General features: G+C 41.2%; 1 protein-coding gene across 2 annotated transcripts in view; it reads left to right on the forward strand.

The window, feature by feature from the left end:
- Nucleotides 1-27335, forward strand: part of SLIT3 (slit guidance ligand 3) — a 518194-nt gene that overhangs the window by 447089 nt on the left and 43770 nt on the right. For both annotated transcript variants that reach the window (XM_009570808.2, XM_054079464.1), the window contains 2 exons: nt 6734-6831; nt 13291-13430. In XM_009570808.2, the coding sequence (XP_009569103.2) occupies nt 6734-6831; nt 13291-13430 (238 nt within the window). The remainder of the gene's footprint in view (nt 1-6733; nt 6832-13290; nt 13431-27335) is intronic.

A 27335-nucleotide genomic window follows, 5' to 3' on the forward strand; every position in this document is an offset into this window, starting at 1 on the left:
TATAGCAAATTACTAGGTTTCTTTGCAATGAAAGGCTCTGAAGTGCATAATTGTGACTAGAACTTGAGAGAACTTATCCTACCAAACTTGTATCTGAGTGTATTGGCTATGTCACTCAATTCACAGTATCGTGTTTCCTCGGTCAATTATGCAAAATTCTTTTTGTTTCTCCTTTGTATTTATGGCTTCTAAACGTATTTATTATAAGAAAACTGCTGAATACTCATTCTATTTCCTAGCCTAATTTGCTAGTGGAATTGAGGTTCATGTGATAAAACTTTGTGATAGATCTCTTTCCCTTCCTGCCCTGGGAATATTTCAATTTACTCTCCAGTTTTCACTATTTATGGTTTCAAATGGTGAAAGACAGCACTGGTAAAGATGCCAGTAGGTAAAAGACTGTAGCATCAGTTGATACTTTATTGGGTGGTTGCATACCATAACTTCAGCAAAGCCTTTGATCTCAATTCTCCCATTACTAACCATGAAAGAAGCAAAACTCATGTTAAAAATCCACTCAAGAGTTTAAACTGAATTCTCCTTTTGTGCTGATTTTCTGTGGCTCCAATTATTTCTGAATGGTTTCCCCCCCTCTCCTCTCATCTCTTCTCATCTCATTCTTTTATATGAAGCATTAGGAATCATGATGTGTTTGCACACATCATTTAGCCCTTGACTCTGCTAGTAGACTTTGCCAGGTCTGGATATATGAACGAGTCCCACTGGCACAAGCAGATGTAGTTTTGCCACTCAAGCAATCAGCATACATCAGAATTCTTCAGAAAACTGTGTTTAGCAAAATACTTCCCAAGGGGAAGCAGAGCAGAGCTCTGTATAGTGGCTGTAAGTGTCCATTTTTTCTTAATTTCACAATATTAGGAGGTTAAAATTTCAAAGCTGGCAGAGACATGGAAGTTTGAATAACACTCCTGAATACGTACTCATAAAATAGATTTTACTTCTCAGTTTATCTTTCTGTGAATTTATCTTCAAGGCTGTCATGGAAGGCTCACTTGGCCTTTTCCCTTAATGAAATGATTGCTTCTTAACTTTTAATCAAGAGACCCACAAAACGCCTGATGTTCATGAGGCTGAGAGTTGGATGTGGACGCATTACTTCTATTATTAAGAATGTAGAGGACTACATTCTCATGTCTTTGTACAATGTCTTTGTAGCTGATAGCAATGTCTTTGTAGCTGATAATTTTCCCTGATTTCCCTACAAAGCTTTAGCTGTATTTAGAGGTTGATAATTGTTTATGAAAATGTCCTCGTTCTTAAATTAAAGTCACTATTAACTGTGTTTGTCTTCATCAAGTGTTTTTACTGAAGACGTGAGCACAACCATCTGTTCTGTACCTATACCATCTAAACAAAATTTATTATGAATGCATTGTATATTGTCAACCACTCAAGTAAACTTTGGGATTTCTTTTGTATAGCTCATTTTTCCAGCATGTTTTAAAACATCGTAGTCATTGAACAAGGCTGTAAGTAGCTGGAAATAGGTCTCTCTATTCACAGACCATTGAAGTTGGATATTCTGCCTGTCTGCAGGTGTCTTCATCACTGGCTGGATCATGTTTCTACTGCAGTCAGCAGTGATATTTGTATACTCAGGCGGTTTCTACCCTGTGCCTGTGGCAAACTCCATGCTGTTGCCTCTAATCTGTGCCTGCTGCTTTTAGAAACGGGTGAAGGATCGCATTAAAACGGACAGAGGTCAAATCTCTGCTATGCAATCTTGAACGACCCTTTCAGTCTCCATAGACAACACTAATTTGTGGAAAAAAAAATATCATTGCAGTGGTTGAAACAGTATCAAAGCAAATGTATGCTTCTTTTATCATATTATCCTTTGTTTTTCCTGCTTAGGTCCTTATTTGGTTTTGCTACTTGTTCTTGAGTGGTTTACTAATCATGATGTAATGTTTTGCAGTATTGAACACTTGTAAAGGCTGGGATTTGGCACAGCGGTACTGAGGAACAGCTTGCATATACACTAATGCCCAGTACAGTTAATTACTGAGTATGAAATGAAGAATTGACACTTTTTAAGTATTGTGGATAGTTTCTGTTCTCATTCACTGAAATACTGAGCTGGAGCAGCCCAGATAAAATCTGGACCGGTTGTATTTCAGATTTTAAAAGGCAGCTGGACTCTGAACATGTACGTCTTCTGATTTGTTGTAGAAATTTTGTTTCAACACCTAGTCCTTTCCTCTCCTATGGGAAATGAGAGCAATTATATGAAAGTGTTTTGTGTCTGATGCTTTCCTACCAGACTAGACAAAAACCTATCACAGCTTAAAAAAGCTCTAGAAATAAAATATTGCACACAGAGGGACCTTCATCCTCTTTCTGTGAATTGCTGAGACAGTCATCTCTTCTTGCCTGTCCTTGAAACAAAGTCTGCACCTCTTTTTCTGATTCAGACTTCATGAAAAGGCTCTTTAGTCTTGAAGCAAATATTCAATATCCTCCTTTGTAGCAACAGTTATTTCCAAGGAGTGTAATTCAGAGTTTTTCCCAACTCGCAGATAAATTAATTTTAGCGATGCTTGACAGCAATTCCATTTTTCCAGTAAGAACAGTCTTACTGTAAATTGAGACCAGAGAACTGCATTATTCATTTGAAAGATGTTTCTAGAATGTCTTTAGGCTCTTCTCGGTAGTGACAGTCCTATACAGAAATAAAATTACCTCGCTTTGCTGTAGATTTATTAGTACCAATATTTTCTGCAGCTTCTCTCCTTTCAGAGCTCTTTGTTTTTCATAGTCTTTGGTGTTAAACTGTACTTGTTTTGTGGGCTTTCAACGTGGGATTGATAAAGTCAAGTCAAAGGAGATAATCCTCAGAGAAGGATTAAATGCTGTTTGCCCATTTATTACGACGAGTAAACTAAGTCAGAGAGACTTTTAATTTTCCTAAAGCCACATAGCAACTTAGTGTTGTAATTAAGTCTGATTCAGCAGCACGTACTAATCTGTTTCCATGGTGCCTGGGGCCCAAGAAGCCAATAATTCAGCCACATTCAGTACAGAAATGAGAGCTGAGCCTAAGTCATGAGAAATTTCATGTGCCGATGAGAGAGACTGCAAATGCCTCGCTCTGATTTTAACATTTATCTTTATTAAAGTTTTACAAGGACATTCAAAATAATCTGAGTAATTACAGTAGAAGTGATGGGGCTGTTCTACATGGTGTTCAACTGTGACAGAAACCTTCAGAAAAACAGATGCTGTGGTTTCTGCTTTGCTTCTTGCTCTGCTTAGCTGCAAAGGGTTTAACATTTTAGTGATGTAGGGATGGATAGTTCATATGAAACAGAAGTGACTGACGTTAGCGAAGTAGCTATAGAATAGTCAGTTCTTCGCAGACACAGGAAAAGTATTTGTGGTCTTGGAAACATAAGAAATGGCATCTTCCAGCTTCACTAGGATAACATAGTAAAGAGACAGGATTCACAACACAGATGGACAAAGCACAGGCCATGCTGCAGAAACGTGGCAGCGGATCAGCACTAATGCTGCATGGCTCACGTCCGGGAAGTGCTGCGGACCGCATGGTGCCAAAATAAAACCGGCATGAGCTTCTCTCGGCGCTTTCCCAATTCTTCCCTGAGACATTCGGGGGCTTAGGATTTCAAATGGAGAAGGACAGGCTGTTTGGCAAATGCAGGATGGATGAAGCAAAAATGCTCTCTGCCAGGTCTTGGGTGAGGTCTTTGTGTGCTGCCTGCGGTGCTGTGCTGGGGAACTGAACCCACAGTGAGGCAGGGGCTTGGCCACGGCTTTCTGTTGTGCTTTGGAAATGTTTCTCTTTTGATTCAACCGAGGAAGAGGATGCCCCTGTCTCCTTGTACTTGCACAAATTTTAAAATGCAAAGCTGCTTCTGCTCCCTTGGGGGAATGCTGGGGACAGAGCCTCAAAAAATATGGCTTTGTCTCCCATTTGTGTAACAATGCTCCTCTGTGATGTTGGAAAAAACTATAATTATGGTAGGTCTCCGTTCTTCTCGTAGAATGACCACACAATGTCCTGCCTTACAAAATACTGAAGAATTCAGTAGTATTTGCAGGACTGAACTGTGTGACGTGTGAATGGGAGAGCCTAGCACCATGAGTGGAGACACAGATCAAATGAACTCTGTAGAAAAGTTCCCACTTATAAGCTGGTTTTGGTTTTTGAATGCCTTTATTAAGCTTAATTGGGGCTGCACCAATTCCAAGATAAGCCCTTCAGGAAGAAAGTAAGATTGCTGCTATTATTTATACAGTACTTAAAGCATGAGTGGAGCTTGAGCTGTCAGAGAAGCAGCACAGTCCTTGTCCTGCTGTCTTGTCACCTCCAGGCTGGGCGCATTGCTGGAAGAGGACATACCAGTCGAGAGCTGAGCATGAGCTTCTGAGCAATGTAAGATATAAGAGAGAGAGGTGGGCAAGGGTTAGAAAGATGTTCTTTGCTCAAGAGCGAGATTTCCCAAACAGATAGGGAGCCATAGACAAACTGATCAAACCTATCCTAGTGTAGTTTTCCTGAGATCCGTTCCCTTATAACGCACAAAACCGTGTAGTCTTGGTTGAGGGTTCTTCTGGAAAAAAGAGAGGGAATGTTTTCCGCATTGAGAACCAAATAAGCCTTTCAAACAACTCTGACATCAGAAGATGAGAAATGCCATAATGGGTCTGTAGTGCTTTTACTGTAGCGTTCTGGCTCTTGTGGGGACAGCCACAAATCTTTACTGCTCGAGGACAGTACGTGAGCCTGGCCACCACTCCTCTCCAGTTCTCCCAGTTCCTACCATTATCCAGCTAGGCATGTTGATGTCTACCTATTGCCTCTCGTATATAGTTTGGATGAATTTGGCTAATGGCTTTTATACTGACTTTCATACTATATTTTTATCTGACGTCACAGCCTCCCGTGGCAAAACCAACCCAGAAGCTCATACTTTGGAAGAAGTATTTTCTTTTGTATGTGTTAGGCTCATCTTATAACATCAGAAAGTGTCCCTCTGCTGCTGAGGGATTTGGCAAATTCGACATTCACCACCTCCATGATTTTATAAACTTCAATCACATCACCCCCCTCAGTTTTCTTTTCTCCAGACTGAAAAGTCCTATTTTTTTGTAGTATCTTGTTCTAAAGTGGTTACTCCATCTTCTTGAATATTTCGGTAGCCCTCTATGTCCACTATATTCATCCTGAGGCAAGCAAATTGTTGCGTGGTATCTGCCAAGTACAGTGTTAGGCTTCTCGAAGTCCGATCTTAATTCTAATGTAATAGTATATCTTAAGTGAGAAAAACAAAGTCTCACAGCTAGGTGGAAAAACAGCTCTCATTTGCTGCTCTCACATGCGGTATATGGCTGAAGTATCAAGATGCTTCATTTTGACAACATGGACAGTAAAAAAAATGAGACTATAGGAATCACCTGGGTGTCCCCCCCGCCAATACATCACACCAGGTATGTAGAGTCCGAAAAGGGTTGGAAGCTATTGCAAATTCAGCAGAGAAAGGAATGACTGCTGATGAGTTTTGTCAGCAAGTAAAGTTGGCAGTGGTAGGGCAGTGTTCAGTGTAACTGATACACAGAAATTACAGCTGCTACAAACTGATGTCACCGGCTGCATCTGCCCTCTTTGTTTAGAGACTTACAAATAGGCATGCCGTTATTATTCCTCTGGAGTACAATGTAAATAACAGGTTTTAAACCAAGGGGAAAAAAAAAAAATAACCCAGTAACCTTTACTGAATTAATGTATCTCCTCAGATATTTTTCTCATCTTGATTGCAGTCATGTATCAGCTTTCCAGTAGATGAGCCGGCAGTGGGCTACTGCTAATGGGATCTTCAGTAGGAAAAGGAGAGAGATCTCTTGAACCTCCTGTAATTGCGCAGTTCCCATGAGTACTGAGGGTTTCAGGTGTCTTTATTCCATCCTACTGTGTGAGTAACTGAAAAGCGAGACAGAGCTCTTTCATGTATTTGGCAATTTTACAAATAGCTTGTTCTAATCAGCAGAATATAATGATCAGAGAAATATGTCTACACCTTGAAGAGCCAATAAAAAGTCAGTTGGTAACAGCAGAGGTTGTTCAAGCTCACGAACTTCATTTGGAACTGATGTGTATTTTAGGGCAATCTTTAAGAAGGGAACTCATTCAGCAATAATATCTCAAACAGAATTTGCGTACAGAAATTCTAACTCAGCTCCCATGATAAAACTGAATTTTTCCCTTTAGATTTTGATAATGAGCGGTCGTGAGTACGGTCTTACAGCGTGTAACCGAGCACTTGGTAAATGCGGTTGAATGAGCGCTGACTCTATGTGGGACTGTGCTGACTGTGTGTGGCCTTTTACTTACCTTTGGTCACAACTAATTCTTTTTATTGTATATAACATTAGAGACTAGTGTGTTAGAGGAGTGAAGAAACCAGCTGTTTCCTTAAAACAGTCAAATGAAAGAGTTAACTAAAATCTTGAAATTGAAACAATACCAAGATACCCACAGTCCCCCTGATTAAAACAGTTGCCGTTCCCAGATTCTCACTTGAGTGATGAATGTATCTGTCCATCAATAAAGAACATTAGGTGGTGTGATGACCTAGGACTGAAGACCCCAGACTTCCTCTGCGTGTTGCCACACACAGGGCAAGGGAGTAAGAGACATTGATTCAATGACACCAGTCTTACTAACCTTATTTCTTTTAATTTTCCCAAATAGGGTCGAGACTGCAGTGTGCCCATCAATTCTTGCATTCAAAATCCATGTCAGAATGGAGGGACCTGCCACCTCTCTGAAGCAAATAAAGATGGATTCAGGTAGTAACACAAAGTTTTATTTTAAATGAGATGATAAAATGGTGTTTCTCCTTTGCAATAATGAACTGTAATGGCTACTTTATAAAAGCTGTTTCATGCAACGCTTCTGTTTGCCAAACAAAAACATTAATCTGCTTTCATCGCTGACTCATTGTTTTCTCTGAAACAGGCCTCCTTGTTTTCTCACAATGGAGTATGCTTTTAAGAGCTGTTTTGAGCAGTCTTCCCCGATCTGCGTTGTGTTATCTGTATGCTGATTTTCCTTGGGGCATTTCAAACTCACAAATACCGTTTGTTTGGGGGTTTTTTTATTTGTAAAGTAAGGACCTGTTGCTTGACAACCAGATGCGCAAAATGTTTTCATACTGAAGAATCTTGTAGACAAGCAATTAAAAGATATGGAGAGATTGCCACATAGTGAACATTGTGCCGGCAAGAAAATAACCTTTACAGCTAGACATTATGGACCTCAGTTTTCCCATGTAAGAAAAGTGTAGCATAGGTGGGGATACTCCAAGAGAAGCCCAGATGTTTTCATGAGGTATCTGGGACATACCGACATGCACCGCTTTACAGCTACGAAAATACAAGTTTGGGGCTTTGGCTGCTAGTTGTCAGTCAAGATGAGGTGAAGACCTTTTAGAAAAGAGTTGCTGAAATTCTCATAGATTTGGCCCTCGGTATTTATGCTATTTCTTGCACAAAATTTGTATGTAAATACACTATGGCAGTGTTTCAGTTGCATATATCAATACTTCACTTCAGAAAGCTTTTATACGTTACTGAGGCGGCTGCTTTGTCTTCTCCTATTTATAGCTTCTTCCTATCTATGGCAGCTGGAGGGAGACACAGAATCCCAAGGTTTATAAAATGGTGTAAGCAGGGAGTCAAACCAGTTGGGTTTCAGCTGTGATTAAGACAGTTCCAACTGAAATTAACTGTTGGTTAACGAAGTCAGCAATCCCATATCATTTTAAGTCATAAAACAGGAGGTTTTCTTCAAAATGGAAGGGTCCAGGTGAAAGTTTGGGTGACTCTAGGTGCAGTGAGGGGTTAGCACACTGTCCTGTTCCCCTGCCGATGCTAGGATCACTTTTATATTTCCAGCACAGCTTTGTAGCTTCTTTTTGACTCTGCAAATCCCTCCTGTGGGAATGAGGCACAATAGAGCTTCCATTTTGTCCTATTAGTGGGATGAAGCAGAATACAGAAGATGTGACCCAAAACTTCTCTTTCTGCCTGCCCATCCTCAAGCATTCCGCCCTTACGCTAACAGATCCAGCACCTGCTGGACACAGGACAAGAGTGGTAAAGTGCACATTGATGGGGATGAAGTCAGGAGGATCATAATGGTACGTGGTGGTGGGATGGGACGAGGAGGCTCTGCAGATCGTGGCGTGTGCAAACGGCCGTGCTGCTTGACAGGACCCCCCTGGACTTTGACAAAACCACTGCTCTGCACTTGTGATCTTCTCTGCCTCTTCTTGATGCAGATTTTAGCAGGCCTAGAAGTTTTTGGAGTAAAAGTTCAGGTTCAGTTTCTGCTTGAGAGAAATAAAAGTCTGGTGGTCTTCTGGTTCCCATTTGGTCACCCTCATGTAATACTGTTTAGATAGCTTTTTCCAGCTCATGCTGAAGCAAAATTGTACTGTGTTAGAATATCTGTTTTCTGTCACTCAGTATTCATTTTTCAAAAATCTAGCTAATATTAAAAATGTGCTAGTAAAACATTCTATAATATCCATAATGCTGGAATGAAAGGCTTCAGCATATATTTTGAATCGGGAGTTTCTTCAGCATTTTAGCTTTGTTCTGTGGTGGAAAGTATGAAATTTTTAATGACCTGAAATGGAAGCTGCTTCTGAATTTTATAATTTCAGAGGCTTCAGTTCCGAATGAACATATTTTTTGTGATCCTTTACAAAACTGTGGGGGTGGTTTTGTTGCTTAACAACATTTGAGGCTTTTTAGGGATGATTTCTACTGTTATAGTTATTTATATAGTTTCAGTTGGCCTAATAAAAGACACACAAAACCATATCTCATCAAAATCTTGCTTCATAAAATTGCATGTTCAGTTTATGCGTTGCTCAGTTTTCCCTCTTGTGTTTTTAGTTCATTCAGTCCATACCCCCAGCTGCTCTGCAGAACAGGAGTGCGGGGCATGAGGATGTCTTAGAGATATGTGGGGTGGGGACAGAACAGTCAGCGAAGAGGAAGATAAAGTGTAATTGAATTTGGTTGGTTTGGAGCTTTTATGGTGGGAAATCTCTTCTCCAGTGGATGGCTGCAGTCTGAGTTACGTGCGTATAAATTGTGTTCATCAAGATGGGAAAACATTGCCTTAGATTATATGCTGTGAGGAAGTGGATGTCAAAAACATTTTCATGAGAGGCCTCCTTGGATTTTTCTGTTGTGTGGCCTGTAAAAGAAATTATATCTTCTGTATATTCTCGTCCCTAGGGAAATATATTCATACACAAGCTCTGCTGCCAAAGTTGTCAAATCTTTACTCTTGTAAAAAGGAAACTTAAGCCAAAGCTCTCTCTCCCTATGAAATGCCAAGCAGTTTAACTCTCAAATTTCTGTAGCCTTAGACAAGAAAATTACCTTTTAAATAATGTGAAGGTGGTGATATTCCCTGGGCAAAACCAGGAAACTCACAGTTATGGCTGAGATTCCAGCCTGACTCGCGCACTGTGCCCGGTACCCACAAGGGCTCGACGAAGCAGGGGACTGAGCCGCTCAGACGGTCCTACCGGCGGGTCCTGGGCGGGTAGCCGAAGGGCAAGGGTTCAGCTGGAGTTCCTTAGTCCTTCTTAATATCTTTTGGTTTTGCACTTTTTCAATACTGAGTAATTCTCATATTCTCTTTTTTCAGGTAGGTATTAAAGAATAGTTAAGTGGCATTCTGTATCTCAGGGGATTACAAGCATTGAGTTCTTCCTGTCTTTGAATTGTCTAATCTAATCTAATCTAAGTCTTCTTTGACAAAAGGTTCCCAAAAAAGCTGCTTCAAAATCAAATCATCGATCAGACATGCCCTGGTCTTTTAGCGTGCCTGTAAAGTGAGGCTTTGACAAAGGAGACAGAGCTGTCAGCTCTGTTCCAATTAGCCACCGGTAACCACCTTATCTGTAATAACCTGGATTATTTTAACTTTTCTATGTCAACAACACCCTTCGTCTTCCTGAGCAGGTTTGTTTGGGTTTTTTTTTTAGCATTTTCTACAAACTTTAAGTTCCCTCCAAAATGTAAAATCTTGGAACTCGTTAAATCCCTAGTGTTAATTCTGCCTAGTTCTGAAAAACTTTGCACTTCCAGACATAAAGGCTGCTATTTTTGGGATGTAGATGTAAAAAGCTCCTTTACCAAGAAACTATAATATTCCTGAAAGAATTTACTATCTCTATTTAAAAGTTGATTTTTTTTGAAACGTGGTACACTATATGTAATCTTGTGTTAATAAACAGATGCTAAACTGTTTCATTAAATTCTTGGAAAAAAAATACTTCTGAATATAGTAAACTTACCAAATTGTCCATATACTTCAGCTCCAAAAGTTTACCCCCCAGATGCTGTCATTAAGTTCTATGTTCCCTTGTAACTTCATTAGGATAATGATAGTTTGAGGTTTATTTAGTTATTTTTAGAAAAGCCCAACACTAACAGAAAATCACTAAACTGAAGGAATAGGGACTTGGGACTTTCATGCAATCACAGCATCTTAGTAAATAGTTCTGTCCTGCATGACTCCATTGTTTCCACGGTCCGGATGAAACGCTGTCTCACACTGCTTTGCTATTTATTCAGTACAAAGTTTTCATCGTTGTCTCTGGAATTAATTTTCTCTGTCGGTCAGCTGGAACCCAAGTTTGATGACCTTCCAGTCACTCTGCAAACTTCATTTTTCTTCTAAGCCTTTTCTGGGAAAATACATACAAATGGTCCCAAACTGCATCTCTTTCAACATATGGTTCAATCTGGGTCCCAAATTGTATGTTTATCACTAATATCGGTCCTTATGTTTGGCACATTTGAATGTGAATCAAAATTAAAAAATCATACGTAAGCATTAATGTAAAGACTCCCTATAATACATAGGGACCAGTAGCCAAATGTCATCAATTACACTGACGTTTCCTTCAGTACGGAATGTGTCCTAATACTGAGCAATTGTGTGTTAACAATCCCATATGTATTGTTACTAATGGTAACTCTACTGAGTTGAACTGTTACTGTGATAGTATTTAATAATGTCATTTTTAATTGCATACATCCAAGCTGTCTCAGTCCTTTTGTGGAAGGAAAATGGTGTTATATTCACATAAAAACAGCCAGCACAAAGCCGCTCTTTTTGCTTTTCTTTAAATGGAGAGAAAAATTTGTGCTCCCAAACCAAGACCTTGGATGCCAAGTTGCAGCCTGGAGCATATTTTTATGGCTGAGTTATAAACCCTGAAAATGGGGTTTTGTAATCGAAATGGGTGACATGATGAATGTGCCACTGTATTTAATTAGATGTCTTTAACCCCCCTCCCTGACACTTGCTTTGCCACAAAAGATGGTGTGCTAGCTCTTCTTTCTTATCTACCTCCTGTGATCCTCAGGATCATTGCAGGGCCAGCAAAAGGACAGATTTCATTAGCAATAATGTGCTTGAAACTGGAAAAGAAATGATTTCCTATTGATTTATGGTGTCCTAAATGGGATTTATTTGAACAGTTTGGCTTTGGTTATTCATGGTGAAGGTTTTGTAACTCTCATGGCCTGTGAATGGTCCCTGCAGAACTGAATGAAGATGACTGTTAGCACCTGATCAATACGCCTGTTCCATACCCATCTAGAAGATCTTACTATTGTGGTGGCTCAAGACAGACTCCCTATGCTTTTTTCTTCCTCTTTGCTGTTCCCTCAGTTTCTGAGTTTGCCCATGTCACAAAGAATCTAACCTTATCCTCAGGGTCCAGCCTAGGACCTGTTGAAGGTGGACGCAGAGCTCTGTACCATCCCCGCATTCTGCTCAGTCTGTGCCACACAGCAGAAAGAGAAGCACGTGTCATGCCGAGAGCAACCAGCCCAAAAGCACTGAAGATTTCTTCATGCATTCTGAAGATCTCCTATTTCTCCAGGTCATTCCCCATCTGAACTCCAGGACACCTACATACAGCAGCAAAACCACCCCATGTCCATTTTGTCCTTCTGAGCTGAAAAAAAAACAACAAACCTGCAGCGATTTCTACTGGAAATTCTCCTGGTTTCAGGAAGCAGTGGATGGCAATTAGTGTGACTGCTCTGGTGCTTTCTGTTTTCCATCTTCATCAATCAGTAGTGCTTTACAATTGTCCAGTTCCTTTTCTGCCACCAGAACTTGCAGGGGAAAGGAAATGAACAGCTGAGCGAGTATGTAGTTTGGACTGGAACACGAAACAACACAGCTTCCCTTCCACACACACGCTTTTTGTGACTAGCGAACGGCAATACTGGTATTTCAAATATCATTGCTGACATCTTAGAAGCCACTAAATGACTGGAGCACTTAACACATGTGTTTAGACTCTCTTTTAGGAAACTGTGGCCTCCACCTCTTCATCACTTTCAGCTAGTTTAAAATAGAAAGGTTCTCTTAGCAACCATAACTTCCAGATATAGAGAGGAAACTGAGACTGAAAAAAAAAATTGAAGTTGTTCTTCGACCACTTAGATTCTTTCACTCCTTCCAGGGACCATACATCAGAGTCTCATAAGATAAAATATTTAGGGCAATTATTCTTTAATAGTATCCACATCCTCACAGAACCATTTCTAGCTCTGCTTTGATTTGTTTGTGTTTTAGTTGAATTATCTATACATCATCAGCTCTTCTACAAATAGATGTTGGAGGAACGGTGGAAGTACTGAAGCCTTACTGCACTTGTAAAAGCGATCATACCCAACATTTCTTGTTTGGACAAGTGACAAAGTGGTAATGAGAAGAAAATGTTCATGTCTGTAAACTCAATTCAAGCCATTGTTCTTTAAAGAGAGCGAGCTATCTAAAAGCTGCCAAGTCGCCCTATCATTGTGTAGTCCTCGGAAGGCAAATATCCACATACAGAACCATTAACTGAGAAGCAAAGGATTTGAATATTGTGGTGAGGTTTTATTCTCCTGCTCTGGACTTGCTTACTGCAATCCAGGACTAAGGTTATCAACAAGGAAAGCAAAGAGGATGCACGACAGAGGTCGTCTCCTGCTGATGCTTTTATGTCTCTTGTAAATAATTACATGACCCCATGAACCACCAGACTGCATCCTTCACCAAATACATAGGGTTAAAGTGCTCTGTACTTCACAACAGCAGGGATTTTGACTCCAGCAACTCACTTTTATATGTTTTAATTTCAGTTTTATACCTCAAACCTCCTACCTCTTCAGATCCGTTCTAACTCTTATTAATTTTTTTTTATTTCTTCCAAGCTGTTCCTGTGTCCTTGGCTACGAGGGGGAGAGGTGTGAAATAAACCCAGATGACTGCGAAGATAATGACTGCGAGAATAACTCTACGTGTGTGGATGGGATCAACAACTATGTCTGTCTCTGCCCTCCTAATTACACAGGTAAGAAAGAGCCATGGCCAAAGGAGAACAGGAATGCCTGAGGAGTCCCTTCAAGGGTCCAAATGCACATTTACTTTCTCCATCAATGTACAATTAACAGAGAAGTTAGTCCCATTTTAAAGCATCCTGGCTGTCTTATTGGAGAGATGTTAGTGCTACCAGTATTGCAATACACATGCTCACATACATATATATACATATGCATGTGTTCTGAATCTTGGAAAATAAAAATAGTTCCTGTTTACATTATGATAGGAAAATAGCTTTTGAGGCATGGCTTTCACCTGGGATCTCAGAGTTCCACATATTATTACATAAAATGAGAGTAACAATGTGCTGTTTAAATTCATTTTCTTCAGTTCACAAGTGGAGAAACAGAGGCTGTGTAAGAAACTGTGGCTCAGTTGTAGTCTTCAGAGTGCATCTATGGCAATTAGCCCAGCTCAGGAGATGTGCAGTCACCTGCAAAGTCCGTGGTGGCAGAAGTTGGTTATAAATGGCATTACTATCTCCAGTGCCCATCCTGCGTTTCAGATAAATTCTTTCTCAAACCTTCTGCAAGAGCAGAAACCCTCCTAGCTGGAATCTAAAATGCTTTTTCTCAACTCATTACTGGAGCGTACCGTTGACTCATTCAAACTGTGTTAGCACAGCCTTCCTGGCTCAGCACGGAGTGGTAAGGAAACACCTGCAATAGTTCCTACTTCCATCCTTTGAAATGGGTTTATTACCTTCTAAGCATGGAGAAGTAATGAAGGGCTTCTTGTACGCTGGAATATATTACATGTCAGGGGATTTAATGAGGATCAAGCTTGAGTGGCTGAGTAGTGCGGGAGGAAAGCTTCTAGAATTTCCAAACTCTTAAAATACTTTTGTGGCTGATACAGAGGAGGCCCATGTAAATCTTTAGCTGAGAAAAGCCTTATGACTTGAATGTACATTTATTGGAGTACTAAAATGGTCTTTCTGCCAAAAACTGAAAAACTTCAGCTTAGCAGGGTAAAGAGTTTTGCTTATAGTATGTTGAGCCCATTGTGCTTAGTTGTGCACTATTTATATGAGCTGTTCTTGGGTGGTTTCAAACAGAATTCTATACAAGGAGACAGAGTCTTTACATTTACAAGAGGAAATATATTTGCCCAGCCAAGAAAAGACGTACCTACAAAGGAACTGAATCCAGTATATATGCAAACGCTCTCTCCTTTTCACAAGCACGTTGCAGATTATTTTGGGGTTTGTAGACAAATAAGGTAGGAAAGAACGGCATTGGGATTTCTTTTCAAATGGCAGTCTGGATAAGGGCCAGAGAGCTCATATGATAAGATACGTCAGAATCTTAAATACTTTTAATCAAATTTAAGCTTATTTTTTTTTTAACCTGAATATTTTCTGCACTCTACATATGCTTATTAGCAGGAGTTTGTCAAACGCTATACCCTGGTCATGCCATGTAGGACACGCACAATTGTATATAGCACACGATAAGCATTTGGCGTCGCAATGCAGGCAGTATCTTTGACTGCAATTGAAACAAACTGAATTTTTGAAGAAGAGCAGGAAATACTTCTGGAAAATAAAATATAATATGAATCATAAGTGGAAAAGGTTGCCAAAATAGGGATATTGCTTAAATTAGAAATCTGAAGGGTTACAATAGTTCACGTTGTTTAAGAATGATGTGATGAAAGAATTGTCTTAACATGCCTTACCTCCATTTTGGTGGGAGATCTCTCATCAAACCTGATCAGTCACCTGTAAGGAGGCACTGCAGTGCAGCAGCTGGGCGGAAACATCCCTCAGAGGCACACCTGGAGCAGAAAGGCTGGGATCAGCATGAAAAGGCTGAAAGAATTGAAGGCTTCAGCCAGGCAAAAGTTACATACATGCCAAGCAAATCTGAGCTGTGGTTTTGAGGGTCCTCTAAAAGTTGAATCTCAACACAAGGAGTTGGACATCATCTGAAGTTGTGTGGCTGAATGAGCAGCAGCTGAGGGAATGCCATGGAAGCACATAAGCAAATCATGAAGAAGTACTTTGAAAGGATTTGTGTGCCTGACCTGAAAAGAGAGGGCTCTGTTGACCAACGAGTTTGACCAAAGTCTCCTGTGACAGTTAGGGTATCTCTCTGTCTATTCTCTTTAACTAAACCTTTTTATACTGAAGCAATACCTGAAGGTATTATGGCTGGCTGACTACTTTAATATTGCATTGAATATGCTAAGAATAGTGCATGCTAACATTTCAGAGAGAAAGCGGGTCATTGGAGAAGTCAGGAATAACTATTCCTGTGCTCAGAATTGTGCTTTGAGCTATTTGCCTCCCACGCCCAGTGCTAAACACTGTGTCAGCAAACTGTGCGTGCTTCAGAGTTGCCAAGTGTGGATTTTATTTATGTGTGTATGAACAAATTACGGATGATGGAGAGTACCTTCCAGTAAAGGAGGTTTTCTGTGAAGTGGTCTGAGGGGCAGTGAGCTCTCATAGTGGCTCTTTGCCGAAGAGGGCAGTGCTATCCATAGGTAGGGTGTATCCAGCAGGACACGAAATGCAGGTAATATCTCGTTGTATTGTGCCCAAGTATTAAACTCAGTTCTGTTGTTTAGAATTCAAGGAGCAAGTTGAGAGATGAGAAAGAGGTTTACAAATGAAACAAAAAAACATTGGGGGATTGAGAATAGGTCTTGAAGGTCTCAAGAAAAGTTGTATTTGCCTTAACAAAGGATAGGCAGATAGAGCAAGCTTTTCTTGCCTTTTTTTCCCCACAAACACTTGTAAGGAGAATGGAAATTTCTTTAAAAGGTTCATGGCCTGGCCTTTGTGGCTGAACAAATTCAGACCATACATTTTTTTATCAGTGTAATTATACGAGAGTTGTTGGTTCTAGATACAAACTGGATTTCTCGGCAGATGTCATAATTAAGACACAAATGAATTCAAGAGTGGTCTATGTTAGGCTGGGGGTCAGGTTAGGTGGTTCTGTAGTGATAATCCGTGATGGTTTGGGTCACATTCAAGCTGTTGGTTACAGATGCCCACCTCAGCTATTGCAGTGTCCTTTTCACAACTGTAGAGGCAAGCAGGCTCTCGCAGGTATTTTGAATCCCTCATGACTCTTGTCGTCTTGGGTGCCATAATACTGGTAAGGCTGCAGTGATATTACAGTAAACACTGCGTGTATGTATAAATGTATGTCGTAATACAAATAATAGTCTGAACACAGGGAGAAAGAAGGTCTAAGAGCGTGTATATGTGTTCTATAAAATACTTAGGATCCCCCTTGGTTTAGTTGCCTAATGGTTAAATTATGGTAGTAAATCTTAAGTCTAAATGAAATGCAAATTGAAAATGCATGTGTTGGAAATGTTGACAGTTGACAGAGTTGTAGTATCCGTGGTTTGTTTTTTTCCATACCTTAGTATTTTCCTGCTTTATCTTCTGTCTGTCTAGTTTTACTTGTTATAGCCTTTTTAGGAAATGATATCCCAAATAATAATGCGTAAATTTTGCTTCTGGAATAGTGAAGGACAAAGATCTTTCTTCGATTAATAACTTTTTGCAGTGTTTTCTTTTCAAATTCTTTGACACACTTTTCCTGCACTCAAAGTAGATGAAAAATGGCCGGTTTGTTAAGTGATTGCTGAGGGAAGGAATTTCCCACACTCCAGCCCCATTTCACTTTCTTTAAAAAAAAAAAACAAACCACCAAAACCCACACTGTAAAACAACCCACACTCACGCAATAACCTCCTTCCTAGTTCCTTTCCATCTAATAACTTTAAAGTAATGTGCAAATACAAATGGATTCTATGAAATAGGTAAATGTAAGTTAAGGAAGACAAAACTGGGAGGGTAGACAGATAGTTGATTGCCATAGAAAAGATGCCTTACCTGCACCACCAGGTTTCCTCACCTTTCTTAAAGTTAATATTAGGAATGTTTGTTGTTTGTGTTTACATAACCCAACCATTATTCATGCTGTGTAGCAGAGCCCTGGTGGCTTTTATTGTCAACTGATGTCTTATTTTTCCTCTCTGTGACTGGTTATTTTAATCCTGAAGCTAAAGTTTAAACATGTATTTCCACCAGGATAATCGTGTACCCGAAGTCCAGCCAGCTCTAAAGCCTGAGCAGTCTGTGGGCTAGTTTACGACCTGGTCGGGCCCCTTAATGGATTACAGCTCTGCCTTACAGCTTTGTAGGCTTTCCTCCTCTTCAAAAAGAAACATGGATGGAAATATCAGAAGAGAAAGCTATGAATTAGATCAGTCACTCCAGTTCTTTTCCTATTTTTCTAACGTTTCTCATGTTCTAATGTTTGTCTTTTTGGCTTTAACATGGCCCATCTCCAGCTGTTTATATAAACATTCTGCTGTCTCCTTAGCTTTGGGACTTGGAAATGTAGAACACAATCAATGACATTTTTCCCTTGCATTCCTTTTTTCTGTTCACTAAGATCATAGACCTTCTAGAGAGCCATCATTGTTTTGCTTATAGTTCTAAATCCAAATACAGAATTTCATACCTCGAAAAAGACATCTTTCTCTCAGTCTCACCATCCTCTGCACTCTCCCTTGAAGAGGTGTCCAAACATACATAAAGAACAAAATGGACTTTACTAGACATGTACTTTGAATATGTCTGTGCTTCAATTGCCTGTTTATTTAGTTTTGTTTGTTTGCTGTGACTTTTTCTTCATCAGAAGGGAAGAAGGAAGAATGTTTACTGCTTATATACAAAAAAAACCCAGGAAATACTTCATTTTTTGCTAAGGATCCTAAAAAGCCTCTGCAAATAGCCATACTCCTTTGTTCTGAAACCTAAACAAAAAAAAATTAGTGGCTTTTACTACTGAAAATAAGTCTTTTCTAAAATACGTGGCATCCCATGGTTGGGAGGGAGGGGAGCAAGTGTTTTAAAATAGTTCGTTTCCCTGGGAAAAATCTGTGAGCAGTTTATATCACAAAAAAGAAAGAAAAAAAAAAACTCTCTCAAAAAAAAACAAGCTAGAAACTATTTCTGGATTTATGTGTTTGGAAGAGAAGGCTAAGATCTATTTTACCTTAGGGGACCTTGCGGTGTCCTGTGGTAGATGGTATCTGAGATTTTTGCAGTTGTGCTGCTTTTAGACAGAACACAATTCACTGTTAGTGATTATGGTCCCTTTTTCTGGCATATCTGATTGTGGTAACGTTGCATGACCAAAGCCCAACACTCAGTCAAGCCAAACAACTCTGGGAGAAAGACATTATGTGGTGGCTTGTGGCTGACACCCTTTGCTGGAACCCGGTTCTCATCGCTAACCATTGTGAGGGTGATCATAGAATCATAGAATCACCAGGTTGGAAAAGACCTCTTGGATCATCGAGTCCAACCATTCCCATCTGCCACTAAACCGTGTCCCTGAGCACCTCATCTACCCGTCTTTTAAATACCTCCAGGGATGGGGACTCCACCCCCTCCCTGGGCAGCCTCTGCCAGGGCCCCATGACCCTTTCTGTGAAAAACTTCTTTCTGATATCCAGCCTGACCCTCCCCTGGCACAGCTTGAGGCCATTCCCCCTTGTCCTGTCCCCTGTCACTTGGGAGAAGAGCTCAGCTCCCTCCTCTCCACAGCCTCCTTTCAGGTAGTTGTAGAGAGCAATAAGGTCTCCCCTCAGCCTCCTCTTCTCAAGGCTAAACAACCCCAGCTCTCTCAGCCGCTCCTCATAAGACTTGTACTCTATCCCCTTCCCCAGTTTCTTTGCTCTCCAGACCCTCAACATCCTTCTTGTGGTGAGTGGCCCAGAACATAACACAGGATTCGAGGTGTGGCCTCACCAGTGCCGAGTACAGGCGCCAACGACAGCTGAATGAAGCTGAAGTGGATCATTGCACTGTTGGTTGCTTTTTCACCTTTGCGAGTTTTTAACCTCATGTTTGATGTAGGAACAGGAAGGTTTTAGGTGGTGTGGTTTAGCCTTGTGATTCCATGAAAATATTGACTGCCTAATAAACACTGAAATCTTAAATAAGCACTTAACTGTCAGCCGCTTTTAAAATTTCAGAACTTTACCATAATTTCCTTGAGATGAACAGAGAAAATTATGGTCAAAGTTCGGTGTATTTTCTTCCTTTTATTTGAAGGAGTTCTGCCTTACATGTAAGTTTCTCAGTTTTTACTTACTTGGCAAACGTGTGGCGTGTTTGCTTTCCGTGCAGAAAATAAAAAGGCACCCACATTTCCCACTTGTATAACTATGAATAAGAAGTCTTTTAGCTTTGTTCAAGAGCCTAAGCCTGTTTCCAGCCCTGTTTTATTAAGAGGGAACCACATATCATTGCTATCAGATTGGACTGTCTTATGTCATTGTACTGGGGCTGAAGAAGGAAATAGCACAGTAACTGGCAGGGCTGCAGCCTGTCTTTGGTCTCAGTGTGTGTGTCCTGTCGTGTTGGAGCTCACAGCTCCAGGATTTCCTCTGGTCATATTCCCATTTGTAGAATGTAATGTGTTGTGTTTGAGGAGCCAGATATACTGGAGAATTTATCTCTTTTCATCAGGACCACCATCTATGTCTTAAGAAAGTGGAATCTCAGCTACATCTGTCTTGAAGGAAGGGTGAATATCATCCCCAGTTGGGATTCATGATTCATTAAATCCAGTCTGTGAAGACACTTCAGAGGATTAGAAGGTGACCACAAGCCCATTCCTTCCCTGCATGTTGCATAGCTAATAAAGCTGGGAGGAGCAGAGTCCACCCATGGACAGACAGTGTCTTCAGCACTCTGACACCACAGTGGTGGGGCGGCTGTGTTAGAGCTGCCAGTAGGAAATAAATAAATCTTTCTGCACATAAATTATTCTTTGGAGGCCTCTGCTGGTTCAAAGACTGTATTGGGTTTATGTGTCAAGGTTTGGATAGCAGTGGAGGACGAGATCTATAGGGGTGGCCTCTGTGAGAAGAGATCAGACCTGCCGCTGCCTAAAGCTGAGCCCATCAACAACACAACAAAAATGTGAGAGGAGCAACTATGCAAATGCCGAGATCTGTGAAGAAGAAGGGCGAAGAGGTACTCCAGGTGCTGGAGGTGCAGTGGGAAGGGCTCACATTGGAGCAGTTCATGAAGGACTGTATCCCATGTGAGGGAGCCCACGCTGGAGCAGGGGAACAGTGTGAGGAGGAAGGAGTGGCAGAAACAAAGTGTTGTAGACAGATTGCAACCCCCATCCCCTCATTCAGATGGACTTGAGTGTGTCTAGTGTCCTAACTACCCGTCCTGAAAGGGTGTCTCGTAAAATGTATGGTATCTCAGATGTGACTGGATGAACACGGTGTGAATAACTGAATTGATCCCCAACAGAGTCCAGACAAATCACATACCTGGAAAACATCCATATAATAGTATAGTTTGGGTTGGAAGGGACCTTAAAGACCATCCAGTTCCAACCCCCTGCCAGGGACAGGGACACCTCCCACTGGCTCAGGCTGCCCAAGGCCCATCCAACCTGGCCTGGAACACCTCCAGGCATGGGGCAGCCACAGCTTCCCTGGGCAACCTGGGCCAGGGCCTCACCACCCTCATCATGGAGAAATTCTTCCTTATGTTTAGTCTAAATCTGCCCCTCTTCAGTTTATACCCATCCCCTCTCATCCTATCCCCACAAGCCTTTATGAATAGCCCTTCTCCAGCTTTCCTGTAGCCCCTTCAGGTATTGGAAGGTCGCTATAAGATCTCCTGTGAGCCTTCTCTTCTCCAGGCTGAACAACCCCAACTCTCTCAGCCTGGCCTTGTAGGGAAGGTGCTTCAGCCCTCCAATCAACTTTGCAGCCTCCCATGGACCCATTCCAACAGCTCCATATCCTTCTTACATTGAGGATTCCAGAACTGGACACAATACTCCAGATGAGGTCTCACAAGAGAGGAATAGAGGGGCAGAATCCCTTCCCTCGCCCTGCTGACCACGCTTCTTTTGATGCAGCCCAGGACACTGTTGGCCTTCTGGGCTGTGAGCGCACGTTGCCAGCTTCTCATGTTGAGCTTCTCATCGACCAGCACCCCAAGTCCTTCTCTGCAGGGCTGCTCTCATGCACGTCATCCCCCATCATGTACTGAAAACAGGGATTGCCCCCACCCAGGTGCAGCACCTTACACGTGGCTTTGTTGAACCTCATGAGGTTTTCACTGGCCCGCTTCTCCAGCCTGTCCAGGTCCCTCTGAATGACATCCCATCCTTCTGGTGTGGCAACTACACCACTCAGCTTGGTGTCATCCACAAACTTGCCGAGGATGCACTCAATCTCACTGTCAATATCATTGATAAAGATAACAGCACTGGTCCCAGTACAGACCCCTGAGGAACACCACTTGTCATGGATCTCCATCTGGACTTTGAGCCATTGACCACTGCTCTTTGAATACAACCATCCAGCCAGTTTCTTATCCACTGTACCCTCCACCCATCAAATTCATATCTCTCCAGTTTAGAGAGAAGGATGTTGTGGGGGACTGTGTCAAAGGCTTTACAGAAGTCTAGATTGATCATATCTGTCAGTTTACCTGTGTCCACTGCTACAGTTACTCCATCGTAGAAAGCCACCAAGGTGGTCAGACAGGACTTGCCCCTGGTGAAGCCGTGCTGGCTGCCATTAATCACCTCCCTGCCCTCCATGTGCTTTAGCATAGCTTCTAGGAGGATCTGTTCCATGACCTTCCCAGGCACAGAGGTGAGGCTGACAGGATGGTAGTTCTCGGGGTCATCTTTTCTACCCTTTTTAAAAATGGGCACAATGTTACCCTTCTTCCAGTCACCAGGGACTTCTCCTGACTGCCATGACTTTTCAAATATCAAATATGGAGAGTGGCTTGGCAAACATGTCTGCCAATTCCCTCAGGACTCTGGGATGCATCTCATCAGGTCGCATACACAAACCACAAGGTTCCCATTGGTTCTTCCATCTTTAGTTTTTACCCACAAGCTTTCAACCTGTTCGTGGCTACTCTTCAATCACATTCTATCACTTTCCTGAGATAGAGGGCAATGCCGATCTTCCCAGTCTGTCTCTCCTGAACAGCCTGTAGCCGTCAATAGCCACATTCCAGTCATGGGACTCATCCCACCATGTTTCTGTGATGGCAACCAGATCATAGCTTTCAAGTAGCACAGTAGCTTCCAGCTCCTCTGCTTGTTACCCAAGCTTCGCCCGTTAGTGGAAAGGCACTTCAGCTGGGCTGCTGGTTGCATCACCTTCCCAGTGGACCCTTTATTACCTATAAGGTGTTTTGGAGAAGTATCCTCACTAACAACCGACCCCTGACACCCGTCCTTCCACCTCTTGTTGAGGGCTAGCTCGGTGTTATCCCCCTCCCACTTCATATCTAGTTTAAAGCCCTACCTACAAGCCCCGTAAGCTCCTGGGCAAAAACCCTCCTCCTCCTCTGAGAAAGGTGGCTCCCATCTGAAGCCTGTAACCCCAGTGCCACGTAGGCCATCAAAAAGCCCAAAGCTATTGTTGTTACACCAGCCACGGAGCCATGTATTAATAGACTGGACCCGTCTGAGCTGTGCTGTGTCACCACATGTAACTGGGAGGAGGGAATTAAAAATCACCTGGTCCCCAGATTCCCTCAGTAGCCGTCCCAAGGCCTTAAAATCACTTTTAATCTCCCTTGGGCTTCTTACAGCTGCTTCATCGCCTCCTACACGGAGCAGCAGTAATGGATAATAGTTGTTCTCACCAGGCTAGGAAGTTTCCTGTCCACATGCCCTACCCGGGCTCCCGGGAGGCAGCAGACTTCCCTGCGAGTGGGATCTGTTTGACATACCAGACCCTCTGTCCCCTTAAATAGAGAGTCTCCTACAACTATGACTCTCCTATCAATCCTTGTGGCAGTTGTAGCAATGGAGCATTTACGTTATTTCGGTCTCTGACATCTCCCTCCATGTTTTCCTCTGGTCTGTCCTCCACACTGAAGTAACAGAACTCAAAAATGTAGATGTCCAGCAAATTTAGAATCTATTCCAGACTCAGTGGTCTGAGGGTTAATGCTACGTGCACATTAGCACCTTGTAAGAGCACTGGAAATAGTCTGATTAAATGCTTTACATTCTTGTGGCATTTGTGATGTTGAGTATGAGTATTTTTCGTACTTTGGCAGTGCCTGCAATTGGAACATATTCCTTGTTCAAGAATCAGAAATAATGAAAGGATATTATTTCTTTACCCAGATTTGTTGTTTAATCACTTATCCCTTTTTTTTTGACATCAAGGTTAGAGATAATTGCTCCTTAATTCTGAAAAACAAGCTACTTCGGGAACCTCAGAGTGGAGTCTTAACTTCAGGTTTCCACTTAGCTGGCCAAAACCTGAAAACTCAGATATGAGTTTTTAAAGCGTTAATACAGAATAAAAATATGAATTAACATTTTGTTCTTTGCTTACGAAGTGTTGTGAGCAGTGTTTGTCAAGTGAAAACCAACTTCATTAACAGTCCTGACAGAGAATTATGCTACAGTGCATTTCGGGCAATTTGTGTTGTGTTTCGGTGTCTAACACGGCAGATGGGTGCATTTGCTACTGGGGGAGTTTTCACAGGGGAATCTTACATTCTAAGATAGCCACGAATCATTTTCATCAAATATCAGCGACATTCTGAACTGAATTATTTTCTTGGAGGACCATTCTATGTCTGTTCCACCCAACCATTTTTGGTTTCTGCGTTCTCTTGAAATTCCCAGTTGGCACTGACTTCATTTTAGTAACTGAAAAGAGTGAAGTGGAAAACAAAATACAAAAACCATTTCTTCCGATACAAGTTATTAGGTATAAAATGAGTAATCTCTTGTGAGAGACATAGTACAGTATCTTTTTATTAGTAGTAAAGAGAAGAGTTCCATTCTGACTTACCTGGCAAAGTTCAGCAAATTTCAACATATTTAACCACTTAAATATATATCTGCTCCCTTTGCAGCTTGTAAAAATTTGCTCTGTGGATAAAGCCCAGGCTTTCTCCATCCTTTTTTTGCTGTAAGCACTTTCCGTTTCTCAAGTAATATTGTGAAATTTTTGACAGCACTTTTGCTTTTAGTCTTCCAGGCTCTACAAAAGTTTCTCTCATACTTAGGATGTGAATATTTTCTGTGTTACTTTATCACTTATTTCATGAATACTGTGAATGAGAGAACAAAGTACCACTCAACCACCATATGAAACAAAGGGAAAATCATCTAATGTATTGGTTGCAAATTGATGGCCTAGATTGTCTTTTCAGAACTGCAGTTTTACTTACAGATAAATAATTAAAATACTAATACTGTATCCCATCTCTCTTTTAGTGACTAAGGAGAAATAGCGTAACTTGGATCCTGGTTTTAAAAGTCTAATGTGGCATGAAATAAATAGCTCTCATGACAGCACAGAACAGAAAAAAAGAGAGACGATTATTAAACTGTGCGTAAAAATTGTCTTTATTGCCCTATTGTTGTTTTGGCGTCATTCTGAGATGTGTGGAAGGCTACAGAAAAGCCTAAGCATGTTTGTTGGCAGCTCTTCATAAGCAGCGAGCCCTGTGAAAAGTGAATGTGGAAAGCCCCATGAAATTTATTATTTTCCTGGTAAAATAAAACCAGGAAAATGTTTCATGGGAAAAAAAAAAAAAAAAGTTGTGCTGTGTTTTTTTTTTTAAACCAACAAGTGATGATGGTGAAGGAGGCAAGGGAAATAATTTCACAGGAGCAGAATATCTTTTCTATTGTTACGGGATTTTTTTCTCCCGCTGTTTTTGTCTTGTTCAATGCGTGAGGCAGCAGCAATGGGAGACCCACTTGTCAGTGTTCCACCTGTCAGTACATCTTGGTCCTAATCTGAAAGTTGCATTTTTTGTGGCAGATCAGACTGTTTCCTTCATGTCCGTAATGCTTCTTTCTCCTAAAAAAACCACCACTAATTACCAGCACGTTACCACTGACCTTAAGATGTTTGAAATGCAGTTCCAACACGGCTGAGGATGTGCCTGTCTTTATGAAAGCAGCCTCTTCATGTCGTACCTCAGTTCTATAGACCACAGAACATTATTGACCTGATTCCTCCGGATACAGTAAAAAGCAAAAATCTGATGGCATAAGTATTTTTCCTCTTGTAAATCTGACATAGTCTTAGCCTGTTCGTCCTTGGGGTGCATTGCATGTGGATCTGTTCCCTTTGGCTTTGATGACAGAAAGTAAATGTGCTTTAATGAAAAAAAACCCCACACATTAGTTGGGATTTAAAAAATGTTTAACTGATTAGCAAAGAAATATAGTTGTTGTTTTCCCGTCTTTTATATAAGCACTTCAGAAACCCTTGGGTACCCCAATTGGAGCTCTAATTTGAGAATACACAAGAGAGAGGAAAATGGAGAGGTTGGATTGCTTTCCACATTTGGGAAAGCATTGCACTGAAGTTTTCTGTTGGTTTAGCATGATCAAATATCTTCCACAAAGAGAATCAGTGCGGCTCAAAGTTGGCCTAATATTAATGTCCAGTTTTGGTTTGGGTTCACATAGCTATCCAATGGGAAACTTGGACTGGAGCTTTAATTGCTGCCCAGAGAAGCAGCCCTGTGTCACTCTGAAAAAAAGGGGATCAGATTTTTCCTCTGATACTGACATTAAAGCGGCCAATGAATATTACACTCTCAGGTCTGAGGGCAGATTTTTTGGCCCAGATACTTTCTGAGTGAATAAAATATGAGAAAGTCTTTGTGTAGCTGGTGCCTTGGGCTTTGCTTTTCAGAAAGTGTTTTATTTCCCTGGCATGCTTTCTGCAACATCCAGTGAACATTGGTGGAGCCTGAAATAACGTATCGAGAAGAAATTTCTTCCTGAGATGAGGCTGCTCTAGTTGCAAGGCATTCCCAAGTGAATTTCCTAATGAGTGATAGATGGGAAAAATAACAGGAAGGATCCTTATGCGTTCCAAGTTTTGCATGAAAAATGATAAGTTTTTTGGATGCTATGTTTGGTACCTAGCCTAGAATTCTCCCACATTTTGATAGTGGTGCCTTCAGAATGACACCATGAGTCATAATATTTGACATTTGGGGAGATTTTTACTGGATCTCTAAGCACTTGTCAAGACTGTTGAGAAGAATACTTTAAGAAGAATTATGATTTCCTTGGAGGGTTTATGAAATGGTTCTTATTTTTTTAAAGCCTATTTCCTTTTCTTCAAAACAAACAAAATTAAATAGAAACTTCTGAAGTATGTATTGACCATTTTTAGTGAAAGGATAGTTGAAAGCATTTATCCTTACTGTATTCAGTTATTCGACGATTAAATGGGCTTCCAGAAATATTCCCAGCTTTTGATCTTTGAGTTCTTTTAATGTCACCAGCCAGTTACTTTTTTTTTCATGTTTATTTTCACATAAGAGTTATAGCACACAAGGGATATGAAGGATACCGAGATGATGAACTGGCAGTTGTCCAGGCGTCATTGCAAGTTCTGACCTGCTTGTGTTCACGTTTGCCCAATGGCCTAGGGTCTCGCTTTATTTGTTAGTATTTGGGAGGGTTAGTGGGCTGTAGATTTAGGGATTGCTTAGTAAGCAGATGCCTCCAGTTCTGCCACCTCAAAAATGTGATAATAGCTGTCCCCAATGACGGCTGCATTCATATTTGTTAGACGTGACGGCCTTTAGTTGCTTTTGAGGAGTAACAAAGTACAATGGCAAACCTCAAGTCCAGTGAATGATCTGTTTCCTTAGTTCCCATGGATTTGCAGCATTCAATTGCATTGGCATTGGCATGTCCTCCTTCCTGAGCTGGATGCATTCATTACATTTGCCCAAGATATGTGCAGGGCTGTAAAAAAACTTGGTTATATATAATAGCGATGGCTTCCTGGGATTCTTTGGCTCTAGATGGAATTGGTTGCCTTATAATTG

Source organism: Cuculus canorus, chromosome 14 (assembly GCF_017976375.1).
Source record: "Cuculus canorus isolate bCucCan1 chromosome 14, bCucCan1.pri, whole genome shotgun sequence".
NCBI lineage: Eukaryota > Metazoa > Chordata > Aves > Cuculiformes > Cuculidae > Cuculus > Cuculus canorus.